This window comes from Cetorhinus maximus, chromosome 2 (genome assembly GCF_964194155.1).
Source record: "Cetorhinus maximus chromosome 2, sCetMax3.hap1.1, whole genome shotgun sequence".
In the NCBI taxonomy this organism is placed as follows: domain Eukaryota; kingdom Metazoa; phylum Chordata; class Chondrichthyes; order Lamniformes; family Cetorhinidae; genus Cetorhinus; species Cetorhinus maximus.
This window is the reverse complement of record NC_135880.1, coordinates 112,575,646-112,600,406: the sequence shown is the minus strand read 5'-3', so window position 1 is coordinate 112,600,406 and position 24,761 is coordinate 112,575,646. Positions and strand designations below refer to the sequence as shown.

Sequence of the window (24,761 nt, the reverse complement as noted above, 5' to 3'; positions counted from 1 at the left end):
AGTCATGCTTTTCTCCATGGTACTTAACATCTGAACATCCTAATTAACACAAGATAATTGAGATATATAAATTACACTGCATAAGATCTTCAAATTTAGCATTATTCAAAAGTTGACAATCTGACAGACGATTGTCAAATTGACTACAAAAGTTGCCTTGTTGTGTTTAAAGCTTTCTTTGAGTTTAGGGCTTTCTGTTTTCCAAAACAAGTAGAAGGGTGATGTGGTTTAATTATATGCATTTTTTATTGTTTTACAACCTATATCTTTTTTACCCGTTTCTCACCCTTCCCCTCCTTTCAGGAGTTACCAAACTTGACAACAACTGTTAGAACCATATCTTCAAGAACTGTACTTTCTTTTAAAATTTGGAAGGACATTGCATTATTTGGACACTTGGGATTTTTTTTTTTAAAAAAAGTCATGAGTTTATCCTCGGAATGTGAACAAGCATGCCTTTTCCAAGAAAACTTTAATTGGTGGGTTTAAAAGGCAAAGGTGATACTGGAAATTACCTGCCGGAGGAGCTTTATGTTTTGAACTTGTTGTTTTGAACTCAGTTGGGAATGAACTGAGAAGGGGAAAAGCTGCCCAGATCACGCTTTCCTTGCCTTGTTTGAAATACAGTGTGGGTATCAGTTTCCAGTGAGGAATCCTCATCTCAGGGGATCTTGTCTGTATTTGGAAACCTGAGAGGCTGAGATAAGAAAGATTGTTCCGGCTTTATTTTCCTCCACGCTGAAGCTCCATTTGTGAGAACCTCCAGACATCTACTGGGACTGGCGACCTGTCCTTGCACGAGGTAGAACCAGATTGACGGTGTCAGAACCCTGCGAACTTTATCCTTTTTGTACAGTTTTTTTCTTCAACTGACCATCTCTGCAGAGACCCTATTTGTTTGTCCTTTGTTTGTATGTGTAAGTGTGTGTGTGTATGTGTGTGTGTGTGTGTGAGACACTTCCAGATTACAAATTGTGTGTTAATCAGTTCTTGCAACTTGTCTTAAAAAAAAGTTTTGTTTTACAATAAATCAATCATTGAGTTTATTGAAAGAAGCTTAGTTAAAGTCTCTTTTATTCTAGGTCTAACAGTAACGAAGGTAAATAATTGGCCATTTTGGTGAGTGCATTAAACATTTACACTAATAGTACGGCCTGTGGAGTGGTGGGACTAGATAAACTGCATACTCCTCCCATCGCAGTCGTAACACAACTGACAAAACTCACTGAATGCTTCCAATTTAGTCAAGCTCATTGATCTTCAATTTTTTAATAAGCATGCTTTGTGTATTGTACATCAACTCAACCTTATTTTGTTAATTATTAAAATTGTGTTAAACTCTGAATTATATTTGCTTTTGAAGCTTTATAGAATGTTATTTTAGTTAGTGATAAATATTTGCATGTTTGAAAAAGTGTAGGCTACACAGTCTCAATGTCCAGTTTATTAAAATATATGTTGTAAATATTAGTAGTATTTACCAAAAGCTAACAGTTAAAACTTTTAACAAAAACAGCTGTAGATGAAATATTGTGGACCAGGTTCACTGCAAATTTCTAATAAGGTGTTTCTCCCAGATATCTTCATGAGTATCAGCCACACTCCATTTTTCTCAGCATCCATTTTTCCTCTGCCTCCAGGAAGCATTTTGGGACTTTGTTTACATAATACATACTATATTAATGCAAGTTGTTGTTGTTTTCAAATGCACTAACCAATTAAATGCACCGAGGTAAATCATATAGCATTCTATTCACAACATGATACTGTTAGCTTGTTGTGTTTAAAGCTTTGTTTGAATTTAGGGTCTGTTCTTCAAAACAAGTAGAGGGGTGATGTAGTGCAACTTTAATTATATGCATTTGCTGTTAGCATCATTTTGTGAAGCATTTTGTGGCTGTGTGCACAATTGTAAAGCTTGTTTGAATTTATTTAATTATATGCATTTGCTGTTAGCATCATTTTGTGAAGCATTTTGTGGCTGTGTGCACAATTACATGATACTGTGTCCTAAAATGTTCCAGTTGTGTCTTCTAAATTCTTTAGAGATATATGCTGTGATGTGAAAAAGAGGATGAAATCCCAACACAAAATAAGAATCATATTGAGGTACTGATGCAGAGGCACTGGTGACCATTTAGTTATATATATATATATATAATATATATATATATATATTTATATTCAACCATACTGCAGTTAACTTAGCCCACATTATATTAAATTTGGGGCCTCCCGAGTCTGTGGCACATTTATGCATCAAGTGAAGAAAATAACTTATTAACCATCTTTCCTAATTTTAACTTGTACTCACTTGGGCACAATATCAGCTTTCCCGCCCCAGGCATGTTAAGAAGATGAAAATTCCTGAGGCTTTGCCACAAGTGCAAAACATTAGATCCCTTTTACTTATACATTCAGCTAGCCAAGATTATTATTGATTTCGTATCTCCACTATTTTAATTAGCATTGTGCTGGCATAGTTGTGGGGGGTATTATATTAACATTATTCATTATTACCAAATGCTTTCTCACCCATGCAGTTAACTTCCACTCCTACCCAAAAATTTTGACATCATTCTGCGCGCAACAGTATTCAATTGTAATCATTTGCGATGATCTGCATCCCGAAGCAATCTTTCAGTCATCATTTGACATCTAAATTGATCAAGTGAAATCACTGACCTGAAATGAAATTGCACAGCGCTCAAACCACATCAATTGCGAACATTTATTTGCCTTCAAAGTGGCCATAAACGTTTCACCGACATCATTGATGTTCAACTGACATGGAATGATGCTGAAACAGCACCAATAGCATCAGCAAAGGTGTTCAACTGACACCTTAAAGCTTAGGCTCTGGAAAATTATTAGCGATCACAGTTAACAGACATCAGATTTTTCGAAGTCCCCAATGTGTAGATTGTTTAACATCAGCGCACATTCAGTGTAGTGATTATTATGAATCAGGACACATGAACAGATTTTAAAATTAATTGGGATGCATAACCCGAAAGATGTGCTGGGGGACATCCCGGAATCCACCAGGCAAGGACTGCACAGGAAATGTCCCAGTAGTTTAAACTTCCAATGGGCAATTACCCTGCACCTGGAACCATCCAAAACTCCAATTTAAATCGGAGACTTCGGATGGTTCCAGCTTGCTCAGCAGAATAGTTAGAAGGATTAAAACCACTACTAACTCCTGTGTAATGGTGGTACTGAACAAGGAACAGGACAAGGACAGGACGGCAAATTTTCTTGCCTAAAAGACAACAGTGAACAAGATGGGTTTTTAGACAATCAATGGTAGTTTCATTGTCACCATTTCTGAGACTAGCTTTCAATTTCACCAGCTGACATGTTGGGATTTCAGCCTATGCAAGGTCGTTTGTCCGGGTCACTGGATTACTAATGGAGTGACATAACCAGTACATCACTGTCTCCCCTTATTAATTAACCCTTTCTCAACGCACAATTCTAGATCCAACATAGCCTGTTCCCTCTTTGGTTATTTGACATATTGATCTATATAACCATCTTTGAAAAAGGTCTTATACCAGGAGGCTGCACATGTCAGCAACAACCTGTTGAGAAAGGCTGGGCCTCCTGAAGCACTGTTGCTCAGTCATGACCAGAAACCAGATCATTCTCCTTTATACCTTGAGTTAGGGGTACCACCTGCTTCAAAATGGAGTTCTGAGTTCATTCCCTCTGTCCCGTGGAACGGTATGCAGCTGAGGAAAAGGCAGCCGCTGCTAGTGATGCTCCTCGTGTTCCTCATCAGAGTTTTAAAGTAGAGCCACATCAGCTGCACCCATGGTGCTGAGAAAGCTGACAGCTGGGAAGGGCAGATCAATTTTTAAAAACCAAGGTAGCAGAAATGACCTCCAAAGTGTTGGAAATCAACTCCAAAACAGTGAAAACCTACTCTCAGAACAAGTTCCTAGATTAGGAAGCAGCTGTTGTGGTTCAGTATTTAAAGACTTTCTAGCTGGTCAATTTCACAACCATGTCAATCCCCACTCTGCTCTCTCCTTGTTGACCCTGGTGAGTTTCAGACAGTTCTGGAAACCTGTGCATTGTCAATTAAAGCAGAATGTAAGGTGTTACAATGCCCGTAAAGACCATTTACATTTAAAGAGAAATCAAAACATCTAGTAATTAACTGACAGAACTACGCCGCAAGATTTCACGTTTTCAAACAAAAACAAACCTTACGATATATATAAAAAATTTAACAAAGCAAGCACTACTTATTTAGCACTACAGGCAGCATATTGTGAGGGGGTTGCCACGGCTTGCCTGCTCCCCCCCACCCAGGAAACAAAGTGGACATGGAACTGACTCACTCCATACCCCACATCTATAATGCACTGTGGGAAGGCAAATAGGCTGCCGTGGGACTTCAGGCCCTCACTGGGGAAGTCCTGCCCTCTGAAGCTGTCAGCCAATCCTGACAGCGCCAAGACCATATTGGAGGCCACTGCCAGGACTGAAAGCAGGTCCAAGAAGAAGACCCACAGATCCAGAAACAAGGTGAGTCCGGGGCCTTGGGCAGGGAGGGTTTGGGCAGTTTAGGGAGGGGGGTGGTGGGTTTTACAGAGCAGACAGGTAGGAAGAAAGTGGGGGTACTATTCTAGGGGGGCTGTCCCCTGATGCACATAGGGCACATCTCAAAGATAGTACCCCCCGCTTCCTGCCCTTTTAAAAAGTGTTTTTAAAAAACAGTCTGCCCACTCCCACCCAATTGCCCACGCCAACCATATTATGGCGTGGGCAGTGTATTATCATGGTCAATTGGCTTGTAAACAAGCTCAATGGACCCTTGAATATTTATTTAAGTACGGGGGGACTATGGGAGTGAACTCAGGGGTGGATGGAAAGGTGGTAGGTTTGGCACCCGCCCTATTTTACATGAACCCTCCCTGCCGAAAACACACCCGGCGGGGGCACATAAAATCCAGACATACAGTTATAACTATGTATGCTATGAATTCAGTTTTACTTTTACTTCTCCCCTCTCCCCCCACCAAGTTCCCTTCTCTTACAAAATCTTGAATGTTTATTCACCTTTCCTGGGACCAACCCAAAGATCACATGGGTCATTCTCAGGTTGGCAGGCTGTGACTAATGGGGTACCACAAGGACCAATGCTTGAGCTCCAGCTATTCACATGTGTGCAATCAGATGTGGGGACCAAATGTAATATTTCCAAGTTTGCTGATGACACCAAACCAGGTGGGAGAGGATGCAAGGAGGCTTCGAGGGGATTTAGACAGGCTATGTGAGTGAATAAGAATATGGCAACAGCGCCACTTGGAAAATCCCCTCCAAGTCACTCACTATCCTGGCTTGGAAATATATCACTGTTCCTTCACTCTCGCTGAGTCAAAATCCTGGGACTCTCTTCCTAACAGCACTGTGGGTGTACCTACACACATGGACTGCAGCAGTTCAAGAAGGCAGCTCACCAACACCTTCTCAAGGGCGACTAAGGATGGGCAATAAATGCTGGCCCAGCCAGCGAAGCCCATATCTCGTGAATGAAAAAAGAGAAACCCATCACTTATCCACAGGGCCCTTATTCACTGCCAGTTCAAGGGACATTGCCGTGCACTCTATCACACACGCCTTCATTGTCCTCACCCCATTCTTGGGACCACTCAACACCCACACATGCCAGGCATACTTATCATCTGGCCTGGCAGGCGTCCTGCTTACTCTCTCTTCATCTCCATCCATGCAGGACAAGCTGGTACACAACAAGAAGGAGAGATCGCAGACCGGTGGTGGAATGCCTGAAATCAAGGTCCTCATGGACTTTGGAAACAGAGCCAACCAGCTGGCCGGCATTGATCTGGACCATTCCTGTACTGACGATGAGGTCAGCAGTGCTTTACCAAGTGAGGATCCAGCAGTGCAACATCTATCAGACAACCATGCTGTGAGTGATGTGTCCTGTTTCACAGGCCACTGCCATGCACTAATTATCTCTCCTTGTTTCCGCAGGCACATGTGGGAAACAGCCGACGGAGGCCATGACCCAGACCCTCCAATCAAGCCCCGAAGAAACCTCTGAAGAGGAATCTGGAGGCACCCTCCTTGAAGTCCTGTCACAGCGCTCACCCACACCCTCCACCAGCGCAGAGACACACACCTCAGTGGGACCTAGCTTTACAATAGTCTCGGGGTCACAATCTGGTGAGCACATCACACTGTCTGATCCACAACAGGCAGTGGCAGGGACTTCCCAAACGCCCGGCACTCGGAGGACAGCTGGAGGCTGGAAATTTGCTGAGTCCGAGTCAGATGATGAGCCTCTGGACTCAGTCATGTCACTGTTGCTGGAGCTGCAAAGGCAAGCTCAGGGACATCAGTAAGGGATGTCCGCTGCACTCCTCAGATTGCAAGGCACGAGGGAGGAGTCTGTCTGCCTTCAGACTGAGGTGGCAGCACCGTCATGCTAATACGCCAAGGTCAACACAGGTAGGATGGCAGCCGCCATGGAGACCTTGGTCCAGGAAGTCGTTCCCGCATTGCTGCGCAGGCTCAAATCCATCGCTGATGCCATAGTTGGCCTCCAATAGTGCGTACGCATGAGGGGTGTAGAGCAGCTCAATCTCCCTCCAGCTATCCCTTCTCCTCAAGGAGTCAACCAGGGGCCCTCTAAGTCTGGGCTTCCAAAGGACACCCGCCAAGATCAACACAGATAAGACTGATAATACCAGTTAGCAGGTTGCCTCCAGCTCCGCTGTGGATGCCAGGGAGCACCAAGACGTAGTGGCAGTGTTAGGAATGTTAAGAAGATGCAGTTGCACAGCCTGGGCACAGGTGTTAATCACTTGTACATACTGTTCACTATTGTCAATAAACTCCCAAGAATGTCTCCCTGCCTATGGCTCCTTGTTCTGATGAGCAGTGTTCTTGTCACTCAAATGTGAAACCTTTCTGCACAAGATAAAAGCAGGTGCCTCAGTCCAGGGCCTCTTCCCTGTGCTCTGTGTGGCCTTCAGACCAAAGTGATGGTCCAGCCTAACACTCCCTGAACATATTAGAGATGCCTGCACCTTGACTGTGCTTGTCATTGCTGCCAGAATGTTGCAGGCAGGCATCACAGGGTACCATCATTCTCTCTGTGTGCTCTCTTTAAGGTGGGGCTGGCCCCCATCTCTTCAGCATCTGTGACCAATGACGCTGTGTTCCTGAAGGGCTCAGGTGCTGAAGGCGGATAAAGGATCATATCCTTTTAAAGCTTTATGGCTGCATCTCTATGATATGGCCCTAATCACAGAGTGCAAGTGAGCTGCCCTCAGACAGACAGGAGTCAGACATTCTCAGAGGCTTTGTGAAGATCTATGGAGTGTCCTCACTGCACGTCGTCATCATCCTCCTGCAATCGAGTGACTATTAGGGCCTCCACTGCATCTCCATGACAGGACCATTCTCACAGAGGGTATGCACACTGCCATAAGCCAGACTGGTGTCAAACATTCACAGATGCAATGTGAGGATCTTTGGTGCCTCCTCACTGCATGTAATCATTATTCTCCACAAATCTAACAGCTATGAGGACCTCTCGAGTGCACCTGCCCTGTCTGACCATTGCGAGGGCCTCATCCCCATCATCATTGCCTTTGAGGACCTCCTCACCCTCATCCCCCTCAGCGTCCTCCTCATCGGAGACCTCCAATTCCTCCTCAGCTAGCTGTAATAGCCATTGCAGCACCAGGTTGTAAAGGCCACAGCAGGCGACAACGCTGTGTGGCACCATTACATGACACCGGAACCTCATTTTCAACATCGAAATGATCTGCTCCACCAGGTTGCAGCATAAGCCTCGTTATACCTTTTCTCTGCTGCAGTCTGAGGCCACTGCACAGGTGTCATCAGTCCTCTGCAGGGCTTGTGGACACTCCCTGGAAACCATGCGCAGACCTGATGGTCGCACACCAGCTGGACATTCAACAAATGGAATTCTTTGCGGTTGACATAGTTGCGTGTTGCAACGAAGATCTGAGTGCCACGTGTGTGCAATCGATGGCACCCTGCACCTATGGGAAACCCGAGACGTGAGCAAATCCAATCACTCTTGCATCCTGGCTGTCCTGGTACCGGGCAAAATGCACAAAGTTGTGTGCCCTTGCGAAGATGGCATTTCTTTACAATTCATATATGGGATGTGGGTGTCACTGGCTAGGTCAGTATTTATTGCCCATCCCTAATTTTAAGAGTCAACCACATTGTTGGACCAAGTAAGGACAGCAGATTTGTTTCCCTAAATGACATTAGTGAACCAGATGGATTTTTACAACAATTGGCAATGGTTTCATAGTCGTCGTCATCAGACTTTCAATTCCAGATTTTTATTGAATTCAAATTTCACCATCTGCCATGGTGGGATTCGAACCCAGGTCCTCAAAGCATTACCCCAGGTCTCTGGAATACCAGTCCAGTGCCAATACCACTATGCCACCGCCTCCCCCTGTGACCTCATGGATGCATTTGTGGGTGGAGGCTTGTAATATCCCACAGAGATCACCTGGAGTGAGCGTTGAAAAGAGCCACTGGCGTAGAAATTGAGCGCTGCGGTCATTTTCATGGCCATTGGCAGTGGATGCCCTCCATGTCTCATGGTGCCAAATCCTGAAGTAGCTGGCAGATGTGACCAACCAGTTCCCCGGACATGCGTAGTCTTTGGCGACACTGATTCTTGGTCATCTGCAGGAATGAAAAGAAGCATCTATAGACCCTGGGTCTAGCTAGCTGTCGACCACCGATGGCTCACTGTGGCTATTTGGTGGCGTGTGCGGGATCCCCAGCCACCCCTTCTTCCAGAGGGTGCTGCTCCTACCTCTGCATATCCAGGAACCTCAGTCACTCTCTTTTCCATCATCCTCACTCCCTGTAAGGCATACAACTAGGTCACCAGGCTCCATGATCCTGATGTACTCCTCCTGCAGGATGAGAGAGGGAGACACATGGGTTAAAATGGGTGTACTAAGAACCTGTCTTGGTTAAGTCTGAAGACCCCTTAACGCATCCCGGAGAGTGCTGGCCACCACATGGATGGCCATAGATAAGTGCGCTACAAGGTTGCCCGAAGCCCTACCCACCTCCGCCCGACTCCACCTGACCGATTGGCGGCAGCTTTGTCCACTGGACTGCATGCTGTGCTCTCAGCTCAGGCATTTTCCTAACCCGCACTGCTTGGCTGCACAGTTAGCTTGAACCATGGGAGAGACTAGTCCAAACCAGATGATGACATTGCAAAAGGCCGTGAGCGCCTCCACCAGTGACTGCTCCATGGCCTGCTTTAGCAAGGAGATTGTACAATGTGCCCAGTCGTCCAACTGTTCTGCAGTCCACTAAAATGCTCATTACTTTGCAATCTGTGCCCAAGGGGTGAAAAGCTCTGCAGCACTTGATGGCACTTTGATGCCTCTGCGTTGTTTGAGTGGGCAGAGAAGCTAGAGGCCCAAATCCAACCATATCAATATGGCTGTGCCTGAACTGTCTCAGCTGTGGGGTAATGGTCATTTTGTACAAGGTTTCCCTAATACATGTCCGCTTTCCTCGTCCACCATCCCCCCAACCCACGCATGCTTGTGTGCTACCTTCAACCGCAGGGCAGCACTTGCCCCCAACCCTCAAGTCACCTGAATCGCAGGGCAGCCCTTTCCACCCACGCCCCCCCAAATCGCCTCAACTGCAGAGCAGGCCTTGAAACTGCCCCCAACGCGCCTCAACCGTGAAGTCCAGCAGGCGACCTGAGTGAGCACTCCGTAACATTACTGTGTACTCACCTCCAAGTTCCCGCCAAAGTGCATCCCACCAAGTGCACGCCTTTTATGTGTTGTTGTGAAACACGTCAGTGTGCAATCACACTGATGTGGGCGGATGGCCTAGCGAGGTTAGGAGATGATTCCGGCAGTTTGGCCTTATAATAATATGCTGATGTATTACAATGAGGTTCCCATCATCCAATGGCGGGAAATACAGCCCGTCATCGGCGGGCGAAGCGGACAATCTCAAACTGGTTTCAAAATGTCATGAAACCGATTTTTTACCTTCTCGCCATATTGTCCGCTCACGCCACCGAACATACCCGAAACCAGTGGGCACAGAAAATCCTGGCCCAAATCTCTAACTGCCTTCTGTGAGGAACACTCAGATAAATTGAACAAAAGAACTTTCTAATCCCCATAGCCCAATGTCTATGGCAACATGGCATGCTTTGGGATGTTCCAAAACAAAAATTCAAACTAATCATGTTTTACACTCAACACAGCTCATTGATTCTGTGACCTACATGAATAATTTTTATCTCTAATGGATATGATTGCCTTTACTGCAGACTTGCTGAGTCTATCAAGAAACCCCCATGGTTACAAAATACCTCTAGCTTCCTTTCATCTGGGGACTACATAAACAACTTAAAGACAAAGGGCAGACCTTCTAGCTCCACTACAACCTTAGAGATTGTTTAAGTTCTTTCACTACTATTATGATCCCAGCTGATGTTAATACCAGACAAGTCCGATCCCAGAATGAAACCTGGCTTGATAAATCCTAACCTTTTTTTAGAAACCTTGGAGGAAAGTTACTGAACAAGTTCACAGGAGTCTGCTGATGAACCTTGAACACAAAGAATAAAATATTTATTAAGGAAAAAAAATGAACTATATTACACCAGACAGAAAGGTTGGAAATATCTCAATACCAGCACAAGAAGATGACTCAAGTTCACATTATTCCTTTACCCCAGCAATATCTTTACAGACACATAAACCAGGGAAGGATGACCACTAGATTGACACAAAGACATCTTGTTTGGGACTGCCACAGTTGCAAACGGTTTTCATCCAGTAAACTCCTGGATATTCACTCGATGCTTTTCACCCAACTTGTATCTCTCCCTGAGACACCCAAAAACTGCACTCTAAACACACTGCTTCTTCAACTACAGATCAAACAAATGAGTTCCCTAAAGTTAGACTTCCAGTATCACCTCTGCTAAACAGGTCACTTTACTGAGTCCTATAACTGATTATTCAGTTAATTATTGCCCCTACAGCCTTGTAGTTTTACTTCTCAGAGAGCTTAAAATTCCTGTCCTCTCTATCTGACACACACTGAACTCTCCCTCTCAACTCCTGTCTTTTTTTGTGTGGTTGTGTCCCTGGACCACAGTCACTTGGCAACAGTAAAGTTTTTCTACTTTGTGTTTTTCTCCCCACAATCACTAAACTTTTAACCCATCTCTTTAACTTCATTAAAATGTATATATACAAAAAATAAAAAGACCTGACTTTTAAGTCAGGAGTCTATCAGGCTCCCAGGCACCAAACAACCTGAAACCATTTTACCTTTCTTAACACATAAATATACATATTATATATATATATATATATATATATATAAAATATATATATATACACACTATATATACACACACACTATATATATATATATAATATATAAGATATAAGATGTATATATAATATATATATATAATATATTATATATATATATATTCAACTTTAAAATTGTAGTGTTCATAACACTACCAACCCTGACCCTGCAAGATAAGCATGTTACCTTTTAAATGTAATTCACCCAGGTTGATTTGATTTGCATTCACTTTAAGGTTGTTTACTAGGTTCTTAATCGGGTTTTCCACTTAACACTTTAATCTCCACCCTAAAAGTTATATTCCTAAAACTAAAAGTTAAAACACATGAAGTATGGAATCAGATATGAAAATGCTTGAATTATGGAATCAGCAAAGGTTAAATCTTCAAACAATTACTTTGTATATGATAATTGCTGATCTGCCTGTCCTATGGGGGTTTCCTGCACACCTTGAAATGCACACCTGTTAAATCTGGAAGTCACTGGCATCATATTGGGTTTCTAACAAGCAGGCATTTTTTTCCATCGTTAACCACCACCTAGCCCCCACATGCACCGCCACCTACCCTCCCATGCATGTTAAAAATCCCACTCTCCCTCACTCCAGGCTGACAGGATGAAAATGGGTCTGTTGTCTGGTAGCTGTAAGGGTCCTATGTGAAATTATGTTGAGCAGTCTCAATTAATTCCTAATATGCACAACAGGGGAGAAGGTGGCATAGTGGTAATGCCACTGGATGAGTAATCCAGAGGCCCAGGCTAATGCTCTGGATTACAGGTTCAAATTCTACCATGGCAGCTGGCGGAATTTAATTCAATTAATAAACCTGGAATTGAAAGCTAGTCGCAGTTACCATGAAACTATCGTCAATTGTCATAAAAAACCCATCTGGTTCACTAATGTCCTTTAGGGAAGGGAATCTGCCATCCTTACCTGGTCTGGCTGACATGTGACTCCAGACCCACAGCAATGTGGTTGACTCTTAATTGCCCTCTGAAATGGCCTAGCAAGACAGTGAGTTCAAGGAAAATTAGGGATGGGCAACAAATTCTGGCTTTGCCAGTGATGCCCACATCCCATGAAAGAATAAAGGAAGTCCAGAGTTCAGTTGCCTCCCTACTACGGTAGTCACAAGATTGAAAAATGGAAAAATGTCACAGTAATACACTATTAGTACTATTCTGAGTACTATTCTGAGATTAGGACTAAGGGACATTTTGTGAGGATGGAGCACTTTATTCTGTGGAGAAGCTGAGGCAGGGATGTCCAAAACGGAAAGTGCTCATTTTTCTCACTTTCATAAGCAGAACATTCACAGAAGTACTAAAGTAAAACTATGGGATAAATTTACATAAATTATCAATATCCATAGCAAAGGTCAATCAGCAACTCAACTAAAAGGTACTACTAAATATGGTTTACTTACTAGCACAGGTGGTGGTGAGTCTGTTCGTGCAGGAACTGGGCAGACTGCCAATTCATATTTTACCTTAGGGATCTTTGTAGGTGAAAACCTTCAAGAAAATAATATTTTATAATTAAATGAAATTGCACGGAATAAATGACCATTTTCTGCTAAAATGATTTTAAATCACTTGCCAATAGGATGTCTATCTTAAAATATTTCCAATCCTACTGCTTATATGCAAAGCACTAAAACTATAGTGTAAGGAAAGGGATACTTCACTAACCAATGGCATTATATGGATAGGTACTGAGTCCACCTGTTGGGCATGAAATATTGGGATGCATGCCACAGGCCTGTGGATATTTAAAGGGGCTGATACGCCTAGGATTTTGGGAGAGGCATTGGTCAAAACAGTGCAATCCAACCTGGGTGAATATGGAAGCCTATAACTGACAGCCAAATATCAAAGCATACTCAAAGCCTTGAATAAATTGTACCAGCAGATCAAAGAGACAATGACAAATAGGAAGATTTTTCGTCAGGAGTGAAAAAACATAATTGTGCAAACCAAGGCTGGTGTTTAAGTTGGGCTGATTGCACAGGGCAGCCTGCTTTACAGCAACTACAGGAGATGTTTCCCTGCCATAGGAGGAAGGTCATGAAGGCAATGACATACAGGGCATATCAAGAGGTAGCTGAGGCCATCAAAAGCAGCAACAATGTGCCAAGACTATGTATGCAACACTGGAACAAAGTTTAATAAACTCACCAGGAGGGGGAAGGCAGATATAAAACTATTTGCACTTCCTGCCAATCAGGGAATAATTTTAATGACAAAAAATGGTGGGCTGGGGTCACATGGGACGATAAAATTTCAAAATCAAATCTGGCTCTAACCCACCCACTTCTACAAGATGCAGTGGAGGACCTCCTCATGCTGTAGGATGAGAATACTTTTACATTTGCTATTTAGAACAGGAGGATGAGCAGAAAGTGTTGGGTGCCAGCGTAGTGAGATAACATTGACCCAGCTAAACATTGCTAGATCTTCCAATGTTTCAAGAGTCTCTAGTTTAGCATGGTATTCATCGGAAAGGGGTGACTGGGAAGTTATCTGTAGGCACAGTCCCATGCCTCCACCAAGCATCTGCAAGATGCACTGCAGTAACTTGCCAAGCTCCTTTGACAGCATCTAGAAGAACAAGGGCAGCAGATGCAATGACTCCATCTCCCGCAAATTCCCCTCCAAATCACATACCATCGTGATTTGAACTATACTGCATTTCGTTCACTGTCACTGGGTCAAAATCCAGAGCTCCCTTCCAAATAGTATTGTGGGGTGTACCTACACCACATGAACTACAGCGGTTCAAGGCAGCAACTCACCATCGCCTTCTCAAAGGCAATTAGGAATGGGAAATAAGGTTACCCTTGCCAGCAACACTCACATATCAAGAAATAATAAAGACAACTTCATACCATTCCCTTTTCAACATGGAGCCAAGGCTGTCAATCAGGCTGGCTCCTGGCCAGGGAACCCGCTAGAAAAACAAAACTTCCCCCACTCCACTCATGGAACTGGTCCCAGTCAATATCGGGGCCTCAGCGTTGGTGCTCCTTTAAGTAATATCATATAAGTACGGTACAGTCTCATGCTGATTTAGCATTGACTCTCTGGTCACAGGTCACAGATACTCCACATAAATAACTACAAGGTCCTAATGCATGAGAGACCAATAACATTTCAGTAGGAGACATTTTTTGACAGAAGGAAGGCCACTGCTGGAGAGCAAACTGCTGCAGTGCAGAAAGTGACTATGCTTAAGGAAAGGATAATACAAATGCAGTAACAGAACTTGAGAGAGGTGACAGGAGACAATTAAATGGGTTGGGCATTCATTGTCCTTTCTTTCCTCCTTCCCAGTCCTGATTAATGCTACAGATGAAGCAGACAATGATGATGCAAACCCATGAGAAGACAATAAACAAACTTTGCATTTTCCCTTTGATTGCTTCCCCTCATGCCCAGTAAGCAGATGCTAGACCCTTCATGAAACCTGCAAGAAGCACCTCATCAGGCACCCTGTCACAATTCTGGGATTTAATATGCCAAGGCATAGTTTCATCCACTTGGGGGGATATAGATACTATGATGGAAGCACTGAGCACTGGCAAGCATGACAGTAAGTGCAAGAATAGACTGTGTCAGGTGTGGAAAAAGCAACATGGGACTGTGGCTTAAGGTATACCTGCAATCACCCCTTTCCGATGATCATGTTAAACCAGATAATGCAGAAACATTGCAAGGTCTAGGAATGTCTGTCTGGATCTGAAGTTATCTCACTACCCTAACACTCAACAGACCTTCTGCTCATCTTGCTGTTCTAGTGCAAAGACATTCCAATCCTACAGATCTGTGGCTGTACTTCCAGCTGCCAAAACTAGCAAGATAAACAATCACTATATTGCCCCTATTTCCAAAAGTGTGATCTTTTATGTCAGTTATAAAGTTGCTCTCTCATAAATAATTTCAGACATCTTGGGCCTCAAAGCTGATGGAAAACCCATCGCACCCATTTTTTTATGGAGGCAGTTCAATGGTCACCAAGCTATAGTGAACAATATCCTGTGTTTGCTATTTATGTGAAATTGTAAATGAATGTATGGAGAACACATTTACAATTTCATCACAAGTAACAACAGGAAATCTTTCTCCCAAGTATTTATGTCCCTGTTCTATGCACTATATAACTTTTATAGTATGTTGTTTTGAAGATGAGGCAATATTAATAGAGCACTGAACATGTTACCGAAATTATTTTTATCAGATCAGTCCCACTGTGCTGATACTGTCACATGAGATGTGGTGTGGCAATAGCACAATGTTCACATTTCTTGATTTCCAAACCCCCCACCCACCCTATTTAATTAAAGAACAATTATAGTGGAGGTAGCAGTTTGCTCTAGAGGCTCTCAATGGATATAGTGCTGTTTGTCTCCTTTGTGGCTTCTGCTTGTGAGACTAAGGAGAAAATCTATCTTTGGCTTCCTGCACCATATGAGGCTATTTCCTCCTGGCTGCCCTCGGTGTTTAGAAATACATTAAATAATCAGGAATAATTACTCAGCAGACCTGAAAAATCACACTGCACAATTAAATTGGTTTCTTTTCTCTTTTGTCCCCACTGCTCCAAAAAGCAGTGACTCATGCTAGGTTACAATTCTATGTGGCAGCTACTGCTGGTACCTTGTAGTGTTGCCAAGTCTGGCTGGACATATTCCCAGAGATGTCGGGGCAGTGACATCACGGAAAGCCAGCGGTGTGGCATGAGTGGGTTCTAAGGGAGCATGAGAGAGGAAAACATACCGAAGCCTCTATGGAACCCATTGCAAAAGCCCATTTCTTACCAGCTAAAACTTCCTGTATACATTCTCACCAATTTGAACAATAGTTTCATTCTTTAAAAAATTAGCTAGCTCTAAATCCATCTCTATAACTTTCATCCTTTCTATTGCTAGTACATTATGAGGATTTGAACACAGGTAAAAAAAAAGCCCTTACAAACCTCCACAGTGTCTTGTATTACAAATCCCTGGCAAAGGTTTCCTGTTGTGAACATCCCTGTTTGTACAAAGTGGGAAATATATCCTTTTCTGCAGAGCAGACTTGAGAATTCAACATTGTCCAATCACGAGCACTAAAGCAAGATTTCAATGAACTGCCCTGAGGTTCATCCTGTTCCCAAAGTGGAAACTTGAAAAACAAGTAAATGCTTCCAATTCCTGCCTGGATTAAAATCCCATAAGATTGATATTTTCTTCCCTCCAAAATAAAATCCCATTAGTATCAGCTTCTTCCCAAAAGATAAAGAGGGAGAAACTCATTGTACCAGCACTGCAGGTTTACATCGGTTTCCTGGGGACCGACACTCATTGAAACTATTGAAGATGCCTCATGATGCTATTTATCTGTGGGGCATCGATGTAAATCAGCAGTGCTGGTAGAAGTGGTTTATTCCACCCCCCACACAAAATCCAATAAAAATGAGACTCTCTTTCCCCAGCCCCTCCAAAAAAAAATCCCACTAGGATCAACTTCTATCCCCTTTCCATCTTGGGATCACCTGCATTAACTCAGAACCCTAAATCTAAAAGGCTGATATGCTGTGAGCCGTGGGCAGTGAGCAGGAGGAAAGAGAAATGTCTTGGAATCAGCACTAATACTCCACAATCATCCACAGCTCAGTACCCAACTCTGCTCTATGGGGACTGCAGGGGGCAGAGACTGAGGAGCCCCCACACCCGACACACAGAGTTAAAAACCAACTGAAACTAATGACAAATGCTGCAAACTTTCCTCAACAGTTAATCCACTTTAATTTTTTGGGTATTTTCTCACATTGTTAAAACCAGGATACCCAATAGAGAAATCAGACATTTAACAATACTATTAGGCATGCTTTCTTCTAGCTATAATGTAAGCAGCAGTCGTCCTTTAACCAAATTACCTCAGCTCAAAAAAAAAGTTTTTAGACTTTTGGGGCTTTAATGTAACTTTTCTAGTCCAGTAGTGTTTCGTGACTCAAGCTGGTGAGGTTCCAATGCCTTAATGATACATTCCTCGAGTCTCGGGAATCTTAGCATGTAAAAAGCTTCCTAGGCTGGCTTAGGTGGCATGGTATGAATTTTCCAGGCATTTGTAAGTTCAGTTGCCTTTGCAGCATCACTTGTTCCTAGTTTTGCCTCCTTCTCTCCTCGAGGTCAAGGCTCAATGCTGGTGGGAAAACAGGCGGCGCAGCAACATTCGTGAGTGCAGTACGCGTATGCGCAGGTTTACGCTTTATATTATCAGCCTGAAAACGCAATCAGACCATTGCTTTCAATGAATGATGGCAAGTCAGAGCTTCTGTATGATTACTTTTAATAGCTGCGGGAGATTGGTAGCAGATCCGGTAGACTCCTGGACATTCTGGGAGGGTTGGCAACGCTAGAACCTTGCCCAAATGTCCATGTATTTTGTCTTAGCCTAGACAATGGGCGGAATCATCCCAGATTTGCATTAAGTGCGGTAGCGGGTGGGTAAAATGTTTTACCTGCCGGCCGCGATGGCAGGTTTTCACGCTGTATCGTCCCAAACACGCCACACTATTTATGCATTACCAGAAAACATGCCGTTTCCATGGCGGGCGGGTACTGATTTGCCCGCCTGCCATCACCTAGCCGCTTCAACACACCTGGCACCATATTTACAGTCCAGCCGTATGCACACATCTCAGTGCTTCCAGCCCACAACTGCTGCAAGGAAGATGTTCACGAAAGGCAAAAAACTGCAGCCTCCAGGTTTAGCAACACATCGCTGGACTGCCTTTTGGATGCCGTGGAGGCCCGCCTCGATGTCCTCTACTCCCTCTCTGGCCGCAGGATGGGTAGCAGTGTGACCAACCAGGCTTAGGAGGCGGTGGTCAGCACCAATGCCCTGCAAAAGAGGACAACCACCCAGTGGTGCTACAGGATGAATGGTCTCATCCGTTCCACCAGGTTAACTCACTCTTCTCATCACTCTCAACTCACACACTCACAAACCCATCACACATCCACAGGGATCTCACACCTCAAGGGACAACACCACTAACTTTCACACACATCCTCACATCTCCGTTAGGCTCATATCCTCTGGAGCTCATGTCCTCATCCTGTCCATAGCTCCGCTCACCACACAAACATTCCATGCAGTGCCATGTGTCCTGCTCACACTCTCTCCATTGGTTTTCATACAGAAGCCTGCTCACATCAGCAGGGAGAGGTCCCAGACCTGGGGGTGGAATAGCCCACATTAGGCCCCTCACTCACTTTGAGGAGCGTGCCATCACGCTGACTGGTGAGGGTGTGAACCCTGCCTGCGGCGACAGTGAGGTGGGTGGCGAACACCCACCTGAGGATCCTGCACCGCATCATCCCTCCCTCAATGCAGCTGTGAGTGCTCTCTCTTCTGCTTTTGACTCTGCTGCCATGCACTACTTATCTCTACTTTGGTTCACAGGGACCTCTGCCAAGGGACCAACACCCTCAGCCAGCCATTACCTCAGCTCCATCCACGTCCTCATCTACAGCCAAGAGGACTCCTCCTCCAGTGAAGAGGTGGAAATAAACAGCCTGAAAGACCTGTCACCACACAGGGAGCAGACGGCCTATGAGTGATTATGGAGGGAAAAGTGTGTGTGTAGCAGGGCCTTTCGGAGCCTCGTGCAAGCATATTTACACGCACGCAGAGCCTTTATGTTTCACACTGAACCCAATATCCTGAGCATTTTGAATGCTGCCTGCTGGAGTTCACTTTCAGCTGTCCATCTGCATCTCCGCCCACCCACTGATCACACTCCCATGCAGCACACGACCTTACCCACCACGACTCTCATTTCACTTTCGATTTGGACAGCATGATGCTAATTCGGTTTTACTTTCACTCCCCCATCCTTTACCCTCCCCTAGTGACCCATTTCCTCTTTCCTTGCAATCTTAAAGTTCACTTTTATATTTATCAAACCAAGTATGTTGCCAGTTTTTTTGTGAAGCTTTGGCCTGTTCTCAGTGAGTAGATTTGGGCAAAAAAATGACTTTTGAATTTGGCAAATCAGGTTAACAATACACTAACACCCAACAACCTCAGTTAAAAGTGATTATGACAACACAATGCAATGTAACCCTTTGAAACAACAGCAACATTGGTCTTTTTTCTGTTGAAGCCTTATATTGAAAATGTAAACCTTTATTCCATACCAAGACTGAATTAATTGTCCCTGGACGACACATGACATCATACTCCAATAGATATGCAATCATATCACGTAATGATCAAAGATCAGAATCATTTAAGTTGTATATCTGGGCCAAAACTGGGCAGTAGGTATTTATTATTGTTAGTTTTCATAACTTTCGTTTTAGATATAATTCAATTAGTAAAAGGCAAAAGATCCCAAGAGCCAAAACAATTGATGGAATTTGAAGTTAAAACAAATGTGGCTGCAGGGTATTCAAATTGTAGCTCAACTTGAGTTTCGATTGTCATCCCCAGTACTTATTTAATTATTCTATTTTGACACAAGTACAAATAAATTCAAGGAATAAGGATGTAGTTTAAGGCACTGATACAGTTCATTGGAGCAACAATGTGCAATACCACAGAATGGTGGGATGGGCAATGCACCTACAGTTCACAAAATGACTGAAACCACATGCTAGGTGGAGCAAAATTCAGTGGGAGGGTCTTTGCTAATTGCTCAAGTGTAGATCAAGGAAGTAATAGGTTGAGGTCTATGTGGAGTTTATTTTTTAACACAGCTACAGGCTGTACGGTAAGGGAAGGAACTGTAGCTTCACAAAAAGAGTAATAGGGGACCATTTTAACTTGGGGTTATTGGCATTAAGGAGGCAATAATGACCTCAAAATGGGGTGGGTAGGCTTTCATTAACACTGCTACTCTGGCAGTAAGGTAGTGGAAGCACCTGCCTGTTTTAAGTTGTGGGCCCAGTCAGGGTCCTTTGATATGTAGAGCTAATTTTTTGATAAGCTGCTTGCTGTATCTGAAGACCCACCACTGGTGCCGTAGTTTGGAAAATTTCACCCAAAACGTCTAAATAGTTAGTATTCATGAGGATTTGTGGTTTCTGCACTTCAAACCACAAGATAATGAAAAAGGCATTAGATTGTTTAAATTATGTTTGCTATAGGAGACTGGTTTGTCACATTTGCAGGAAAAGTACTGATAATTGGAAGATCGCCTTATAATGTACTGCGTGCTCTTAATTTTAAAGATATGAGTAATATGAACAATAGACAGCCATGAGTCTGAAGTGATATATTACTTTAAGGAATATTAGCATCCCACTGAATTTCTCCAGTTATTTTCTCCTATTTTCTCTTTGCCTCATAAAACAAACATTGTAACCCAACAGTTGCTTTAAAATAATATCGAAGCATGATGATGAAAGATAAGAGAAAGATTATTTTGCTAGCCAACTTCATAAATTTTAAATATTTGAGCAGATAAATTAACTTCTCTAATTCCCACATACAGTACCATCGATGGGTATCAAATTCCTGAAGCTCCTCTTGCTGAGGGCACCAAAATTCTATGGCGGGTTCTAAAGAAAGATGGAGAAAAGCAAGAAAAAAAGAGACATATATGGTGAGACAGAAAGACAGATAATTAGCAACACAAAGAGAAAAAGATGGAGGAAAAGTGAAAAAGTGTTGCATGTTAAGCCCCTCCCTCCTCACTAAAGAAAATTACATGATTTGATTATCAACAGCCCTGTTTTTCCACCCCCGAGGGAAATGGCATAATTGAGCACAATTTAGCAGCAACTAGTAAGAATTTGTAGTTCTGGTAAACATACAAATTACTTGCATAATAATCCCAGTGATGATTTTCCTTCAGGCTCTTGATACTTCAAACTCGTAGACTGTTGGCAGATTCAGGAAACCCCTGACTCGAGTCTAATCAGTTTTACCTTTTAATCAGCTCATTCAATTGGCATTGAAATAAACATTGATATTACAGTAATAGCTACTGAAACATTATTACTATAATAAGTAAAATTACTAAATTAACACGATCATTCTCTTTTCTATTTGCATTATCTCATTTTTTTCTAACTATATACGATATTCCATCCCATACTAAATATTTGTTTTCTTTTTTGAGGTTAGATGTTTCATTCAGGGCCCTCAAACGTGCTCGGCCCATCTCCCGCGCATCCGCCCTCACACCTTCCTCTCCCTCCCAGAACCATGATAGGGTCCCCCTAGTCCTCACTTATCAACTCACCAGCCTCCGCATTCAAAGGATCATCCTCCGCCATTTCCGCCAACTCCAGCATGATGCCACCACCAAACACATCTTCCCTTCACCCCCCCGGCGGCATTCCGCAGGGATCGTTCCCTCCAGGACACCCTGGTCCACTCCTCCATCACCCCCTACACCTCAACCCCCTCCCATGGTACCTTCCCATGCTACCGCAGAAGGTGCAACACCTGCCCCTTTACTTACCCCCTCCTCACCGTCCAAGGGCCTAAACACTCCTTTCAAGTGAAGCAGCATTTCACTTGCACTTATCTCAATTTAGTCTACTGCATTTGCTGCTCCCAATGCGGTTTCCTCTACATTGGAGAGACCAAACGCAGACTGGGTGACCGCTTTGCAGAACACCTTCAGTCTGTCCACAAGCATGACCCAGACCTCCCTGTCGCTTGCCATTTCAACACACACCCTGCTCTCATGCCCACATGTCCGTCCTTGGCCTGCTGCAATGTTTCAGTGAAGCTCAACGCAAATTGGAGGAACAGCACCTCATCTTCCGACTAGGCACTTTACAGCCTTCCGGACTGAATATTGAGTTCAACAACTTTAGATCATGAACTCTATCCTCCATCCCCACCCCCTTTCCGATCCCCCTTTTTCCAATAATTTATATAGATTTTTCTTTTCCCACCTATTTCCATTAGTTTTAAATGTATTTCCATCCATTGTTTTATCTCTACCTTTTAACCTATTTCGATCCCTTCCCCCCACCCCACCCCCACTAGGGCTATCTGTACCTTGCTCATCCTGCTTTCTACCCTTAATGTCGCCATTAGCATATTTCTTAGCTAATATCACCACCGTCAACACCTCTTTGTCCTTTTGTCTATGACATCTTTTGGCAATCTCCACCTATCACTGGTCCTCTATCCAGCTCTACCTGTCCCACCCCCCCTTCCCACCCCCCCCACCCCCTCCTTTACACCAGCTTACATTTCACCTCTTTTCTATTTTCCCTTAGTTCTGATGAAGAGTCATTCGGACTAGAAACGTTAACTATATTCCTCTCCACAGATGCTGTCAGACCTGCTGAGTTTTTCCAGGTATTTTTGTTTTTGTTTTAGATGTTTCATTCTCCTGTCTCTCTGTTCCCACTGCCCATTTTGGAGGCAGGAGCAATTTCCACTAGCTGAAAAACAATCTTAAGATCTGATTTTCCACTATATATGAAACCCAGATTCTGAAAATTGATTCTAGATGAAATGTGGCCAATTTTTAATCTGTAAAATCACAACCAAACCAAGATGTGTTGCCGTTGGCAACCAAACATGGGCTGATTTTTGAAAACAGTGATCTCCCCAATACCAGATCCTCCAGAGGGGCCATTCGTGGAGTATGCATGTCATTCATTCTTCATTCTTTTTGTAAAGGAACTCTCATATTTTTCCTGATGTTACTGTGAGATACTTTAAAGCAGACTTATGTTTGTGTGTGTGTGTGTATGTTTTTGTGTGTGTGAATAATTTAAGTAAACTGCAGACTGTTAGACTGCAAGGTTTGAATCATTAAAGGGGTCAAGTGTAAAAAATAGCTATTTGAAATGCTAATGGATGAGCTAAGTAAAATGGAATTTGCATTTTTAGATAAGTGAAGAGGTTGATGGCTTTTCAAAGCGACATGGTAAGATGTCTACAACTGGCAAGGTAAATAAAGCAAAGTCATTACATTTATTTTTCCCAAAAGTGCTGGCCATAATGACAACATAAAAGATTTTTATATTCTGGGAAAAAGTAACTTGTAAAGACAGGTTGAATGGAATTTACAAATCAAAAGGGAGAAAATATATTTAAAGAAGGATGGAAAGCTGTATGGGGGTGACTATGTGGAATCTTGACTGTGTGAAACATGCTTGTGAAAAAAGCCTCTAACCACTCTGGAGAAATTTGCTGTTCCAGAAATCAAGGTTGTGTTAAAAGCCTTGGAATTCCATTGTCAAGAGAGAGGCAGCAAGAAGCTGTGAAATACTTCACTTGTGGTAATCTTGCTGGATGTTTTATAGATTAATAATCTATTTTGGACTGTTGCCTGAAAGGGGTGTGTAGTCGGGAACCTAGTTAAGTAGAATTTTCGGGAACTGTTATAAGACTACATAACTGTGTAAGTGTAACCTTGTGTGTGTTTAACTTTTTTTTTCTTTTGTTAATAAATGTTTTAATTTAATCTTTAAAATCGCTAAAGGTGGTAGGGAACTCATTACTTCTGACCTCAGTGCACAAACCTTCTCGTAATAAATACAAATTGCAAAATCATTGCGATAGCGTGGCCAAGTTTCCCTTTGGGATTTGGTCAGCCTGGCAAATAACACCTGCCGCATCATAACACATTGTGCAATACCTTGCATGTCTATCAGCATTAAGTTTTAGTTGCCATTGTACTTACATATTTTGTCCAACTTATTCTATAAATTCTGAACTACCTTTCATTGTTTGGTATGTGTGATGAATTTAAAGAACAGGAAAGAACTTGCATTTATACGGCATCTTTCAAAAGATGTCCAAAATTGTTTCACAGTCAATGACTTACTTGAAGTATAGTTACTATTGTTATGTGATTTCAAATAGACTTAATCTATTTGAATATAATATACTAATTCAGTTTTCAGTGTTTAAAATTATTTAATAGCATATTTTATGATGATTATTAATGGTAAATATTGTAGAATAAATGATTAATTACTATTATGCTAATGGCTAGAGTGCATCGTTTGTGACGTCAGATGACGCCAGATCACATGTAACTGGAGCCTGAGGGAAGAAGGTTCTAATGGAGTCCTGCTAATGTTTGTCTCTATAAATAGTGTGAATAGTCAATAAATGTTCTTTAGTTTGCAACACCATGATTTTCAGCTCTCTTCCTTCGAAGACACCTAGAGCCTGGTCATATTAATACAAAGTGGCAACGGTCCGCAAACCATTTTTTAAGGATGCTCATCTATGCTGAGAAAGGCGGGAAAGTGGAAAAACAGCCAGCTCAGCAGAAAACACTCAAGAAATACCCATAGGAGCAAACGGAGTTCCAAATTGTTACTGAAGTCCCACTATAGCTTGGGGTGCGCAGAGATATGGAGAAAGCCTTT

At 43.0% G+C, this 24,761-nt stretch overlaps 1 protein-coding gene across 1 annotated transcript in view; it reads right to left on the bottom strand.

The window, feature by feature from the left end:
- LOC144691353 (uncharacterized) overlaps window positions 1-24,761 on the bottom strand; it is a 190,679-nt gene that overhangs the window by 21,251 nt on the left and 144,667 nt on the right. Inside the window, exon 15 of the mRNA XM_078559370.1 lies at window positions 12,843-12,930. Within this exon, the coding sequence (XP_078415496.1) occupies window positions 12,843-12,930 (88 nt within the window). The remainder of the gene's footprint in view (window positions 1-12,842; window positions 12,931-24,761) is intronic.